This window comes from Plasmodium reichenowi, chromosome 14 (assembly GCF_001601855.1).
Source record: "Plasmodium reichenowi strain SY57 chromosome 14, whole genome shotgun sequence".
Taxonomy (NCBI): domain Eukaryota; phylum Apicomplexa; class Aconoidasida; order Haemosporida; family Plasmodiidae; genus Plasmodium; species Plasmodium reichenowi.
Genome location: NC_033659.1, coordinates 2,065,813 through 2,071,667, shown reverse-complemented (window position 1 = coordinate 2,071,667; position 5,855 = coordinate 2,065,813). Strand labels below are relative to the sequence as shown.

Here is a 5,855-nt window from a genome sequence, read left to right as displayed (position 1 = left end):
AAAAAAAAAAAAAAAAAAAAAAAATAAAAAAAAAAAAAAAAAAAAAAAAAAAAAAAAAAAAAAAAATAATATTAAAAATTTATTTCTATAAAATTTTTTCAAATATTTTTTTTTTTTTTTTTTTTTTTTTTTTTTTTTTTTGTGTGTTCAACTTTAAAAATTAACAATTATGATATAACAAAAGGGAAGAAAAAAGACACATAATTGTTTTGATGACCCATAGCATAAATAAATAAGCAACATGTACATACAAATGTATACATGTACGTATGTATATATTTGCAAAATTATGTTGTGCTTGCAGAGTTGTAATTCCTTTAATTTATAATAATTCAATATTATCAGCATAATTTTTTGAAGGTGATATATTTCTTGAGGTAATGTTATTATTTTGGTTTGTTCTATTTCTAGCTAATGTAAAATCTTTATTTGTTGACCTATTTCTATCATTTGAATAGGGTAAAAGTGTAGGGACATCTTCCTCATTATCATCCTAGAAAATAAAAAAAATAATAAATGAATAAAATCAAATAAATATACACATATAATATATATATATATATATATATATTTTGATAAAAAATAATGAACATTTAAAAAAAAAAACATATAAAGTTAAATAACATTTTAATGTTTTACTTGTTCTGCATCTATGAATTCCATTTCTGGTTCAAATACATTATTGTTGACATTTCCTCTTTTGGTTTTAATAACTGAATATTTGACATTTTCAAATGTATCAAAACCTAGAAAAAATAAAGTAAAATAAAATAAAATAAAAAGATATAAAAACATGATTTATTATAATAAAAAAATTATTTATGTTCATACACACATAAACACGTAATATATATATATATATATATATTTCATTCTTACCATAATTATAAAATAAGTTTTTAAACTTAGGATTTCTGCATATATAAGTAATTATAAGCATGACTATACCCATGATAAATATTATAAATAATATTGACTTAGCAGCTAAAAGGAAAGAAAAAATTAAAATAAAAGAAAAGAAAATATAAAATGACATGAAATGAAAGTTATATAATGGATATATAAGAATACATAATTAATATAATCAACAACATTTTGAATATATGTTACTCCATCAACATTTTCATAATATATATATTTGATTTTCCTTACTTTTATTAAATGGTGCATAGGAAGGACAGGGGACTGGAACTTTTTCAGGAACCCACCCATTGACACATATATCACCAGGAACTTTTCTATATGCATTTGCATAAAAGTAAGAACTGCTTGTACATCCTTCAATGGTTAATGTTGGATCATTTGGCTTACATTCATAACTTCCGATTTTTCTAGTAAATCCCGTTTCACATTCATAATCTTCTGGTGTACATTCACATGGTTTTTTATCAACTGTTCTTTTTAAGTCTTTTCCATTAAAGCATTCTGATGTTTGTTTTCTTCTGGTGTAAGTAATTTTTCTACCTAATATACACTTATCATTGAAATTTCCACTGGTAGGTGACCATGTTTCATAATCTGAGGAGACGGAATCTGCTGCCCATAAACCTTTACATAACGGTTGACCAAGAGCATTAAAATCTAGATGATATAAAACACCTACATCATTTCTGGTACCATACACAAGAAATTCTACAGAAGCAGAATTAGGTTCTGCTACAATATTATCAACATCAATAGAAAATTGTCCTAATTCAAAATCAAACCAACTTTGTCCTTCATTCCAACTAAATACAATTTGATTTGTTTTACGTAAATCATCAGCCATAACAATTAAACCACCATAATCACCATATTCATAAATATATGGTCCTTTATGAGCTTCAATCCATGTTACACCACCATCTCTTGATAAAAATGTATTTACTTCATCACTTTCATATCTTAAATGGCTACCTACATTACCCGTTCCCATTATAATTCCTACAGCATTTTCTATAGAATAGAAAGGTGCATATTGATGATAATTTGTAATTCCATGTAAATGCAAATAACAATTATCACCACACTCATATTTGTTTCCTCTACTATCAACTTTAGGAGCTTTTAAATAAGACCATTGTCCACCTTTATTAAACGAAATAACAGTTCTAACAGCATCTTCATTTTTTCCTTTGTTATATTGTTTTTTTCTTTTTTCTGTATTCGTCTCAAATGGAGCAATATCTTCTTCAATAGCTGATTTGAAATTTTGGAATCTCAAATCTTCATCTTTTATTTCATCATTAACATCTAAGAAATTGGCAATATATACTCCATCTAAACTTAACACTCTGTCAAATTCACATTCCCCAGAAGAGGTTCTTATATTATTAGGTAATGATAATGTATAATTTAAACCTGAAGCATCTGATATATATACATTACCTGTATTAATTTTTTCTGAAGATGCTCCATGATTTACATGTAGCATTATAGAACCTTCTGATGTATCTAAAACAGTATATGATTTCTCATGAATATTTTCTGGTAAATTTGCTTTATTAAATGTTTTGCCTCCATCAGTTGAAACCATCATATTAACAGTTTGTTTTATAACATCATTTAATTTTGCAACAAAAATATATCCATTAGATATTAAAAATTTATTTCCTTGTTTTACTAATACATCTACAGATTTTCCAAAATTATGAGTAGCCACAAAATCAACATCTTTAGACCATCCACTAAATCTTTGTTGATGACCATTTCTATTTTTATGGCGAGTATAATAAATGGTGTCTTCTAAATGTGATTCTTTATCTCCCCAATTAAATTGTACAACATATATATCAATTAATTGAAATGTTCTACCTAAATCTTTTGTTAACGATAAGGTCTGCATACATTCACCACTATTATCATCATTAGAATAGCAAGCTTCTGTCCAGGACGAAACTAAGGCCCAATGCGTTTTAGTACTATGAAATTGCCAAAAATTAATTTTATTCTGATAATTTAATAATCTAAATGTTTCTCCAGAATCTTCTGATATATAATGATTCTTTTGATTTCCTATAATTAACACTATATTCTTGTTTACTGAATTTACCATTATAAGATCTACAGTAGTCATTTCATTCATATGATTTGATGATGGTTCACTTTTATTATTTTCTTTATCCGATAAATTCCCAGTTATATTAGTCCATATTTTTCCTCCATCTGAACTCCTATATAATCTTCCCTTTACTGTTTTTACTAAAACTGTCATATGATTATTTCCACACCATTGAACATCATCCACTGCACTATCGAAATTTATTTCACTTACTGATACTTTCTTTTTTGTTATTTGACATTGTGTAAAATTTATACATGAAAATGAAAAAAACAAGAATAATAGAAAAACCAAAAATAAATGATTCTTATTTCCTATACTTTTGAAAAATAACATATTTCGCATTTTTACTTTATTTGAATAATATCCTTTTTCATATTCTAATAACTTCTTTTGCTTTTCAAGCTTTTTTTTCATTATATATAATTTAATAATTTATATATATATATATATATTTTTTAATCAACAAATTTTTTAAGAATTTCACAAAAATATATATATTTATATATATATATATATATATATATATATACATTAATATATCTCTATTTTTATTTTTCTTTATTTATTTTATGAAAAAAAAAAATTCACATATAAGCCTTCAACTATTTTTCACTTGTTATTTTATAAATATATATTGGATCTTCAAAATGTATAATAAATTTTATATATAATAGTTTATATATACATTTTTCTTTTCTTTTCTTTTTTTTTTTGTTTTATTCTTTCCCTTATTCTAAAACAGTGAAAAATGGAAAATTACATTATAAGAAAAAATATATTATTATATATCAAATATTTGTAGCATTTGAAATATTAATAATATAATAAAAATAATTAAAATGTATAAAATTTTAAAAAAAAAAAAAAAAAAAAAAAAATGTAAAAGTAAAATGAAAATGAAAAAATTAGTAATTCACTATTATATATTTTTATATTATATTAATTATATATAAAATTAATTTCACATTAAATGTACATATAGTTTCATTCTTTGTACATATATATATTATTATATATATATATTTATTTATTTATTTAAAGAGGATATTATACAATATGCTTATATTTTCATATGTAATTAATAAAACCATATTTCACCTTTTTTTTTTTTTTTTTTTTCCTTAATTATTATTTTTCCTTTTTATTGTGTATATAACAAAATAAGGATAAATATTTGTATGAATAAGATTTAATTAAAAGAAATATATTTTTTATATATTTTAAAGTAGTTGCTTTTTGCTCAAATAAAAAAAAAAAAAAAATGATAATAAAAAAAAAGCAAAAAAAATAATTTTTATGAAATATTTAAAAACTAATTTTTACTATATTTCTTGTTTTTTCTTTTATAAATATTAAACCTAAATGTATTAGGATATACATACATATATAATAATAATACGAATAAGAGATTTGTATTTATTCATATAATAATAAATACAAAGGTATTTAACATTTTATATATTTTCCGAATTAACAACCATCATTTTACATATAAACACCAAAAGGAAAAGGGAAAACCACTATATAAGATATGCGCAATATATATTATATATGTTATATATATTTAAGAACTTAAGAAAATATATAATACATTTTGATTTATATATATATATATATATATATATATATATGTATGTATTTATTTATGTAATATAAAAACGAAAATATAATATACTTGTATTACAAATTATTCTATGGAACTTTCCATAACTATGAAAAATATTACGTTTGTATTAAGGGTGTATTTGTTTATCCACATAGATAAAAAAAAAAAATAAAATAAATAAACATCCATATATAAAATATGTATTTATAAAAATATTGGTGATGTTTTAATAAAACAAAGAAACAAGCCCAAAAGTTTAAATGAGATATGATTAATTTAAAAAGTTATGAAAACATTAATATCAATAAAAACACTTATAATTATTATGCCTTTTTAAAAAGGGGAGAACATACAAATTTTCTATAAGTTTGTAACCCCGCATATATATATATATATATATATATATATAATATATTTTTTCTTTTCCGAAATAATTAATTTCATTTCTTTATAATTTGTTAATATATGAATAATACAATGGAGAAAAAATACGATTACTCTATTATATAAAGCTCTAGTACTTATTATCTTTTCTTTATATATATCCAATGCTACACTTACAAGAATATGTTGTATCCACAAAAGATAAATTAAATATTATTAGCTTATTTATATATTTATATAAATATATATATATATTATCAAATTTTTATTAAAAAAAAAAAAGAAAAAAATTAAACCCGCACGCACACACACACATTAATAAAAAAATATGTATATGTGTATAATATATATAATATATATATTTTTTTTTCTTTCTCTCTCAATAAAAGTAAAACCTCAAAATAAAATTATCACTTGAATAAAAAAAAAGAAAAAAGAAATGTGTAAAATATATATATATATTTGGATTAGTTTCATATTTAAATTATATACACCTTTTCAACATAATGAAAATTTGTTTCCTTTATTGTAAAATAGAAAATGTTAATTTCTTATAGCATATAAAAGGGATTATAAAACAGTATATATATAATATATATAATACATATATTTTCTTTTATTTATTCTCATTTATATAAAATTAATAAAATACTATACCTTTTTTTTTTTTTTTTTTTTTTTTTTTTGTATTTAAAATATACATAAATTTAATATGCGCATTTTTTTTTTTTTTTTTTTTTTTTTTTTTTTTTTTCTTTTTTTTTATCCAATGTGCATGAATGCGCAATAAAAAAATTTTCAGTGAATAGGAAATTTTTATTA

At 21.0% G+C, this 5,855-nt stretch overlaps 1 protein-coding gene across 1 annotated transcript; it reads right to left on the bottom strand.

The window, feature by feature from the left end:
- Positions 1-322: 322 nt before the first annotated feature.
- On the bottom strand, positions 323-3,457 carry PRSY57_1451100 (sortilin, putative; the record flags this gene model as incomplete). Its single annotated transcript, XM_012910107.2, has 4 exons — positions 323-493; positions 640-746; positions 880-984; positions 1,153-3,457. The coding sequence occupies 4 exons, from the start codon at positions 3,455-3,457 to the stop codon at positions 323-325; spliced, it is 2,688 nt and encodes an 895-aa protein (XP_012765561.2).
- Between the last annotated feature and the right edge of the window lie 2,398 nt (positions 3,458-5,855).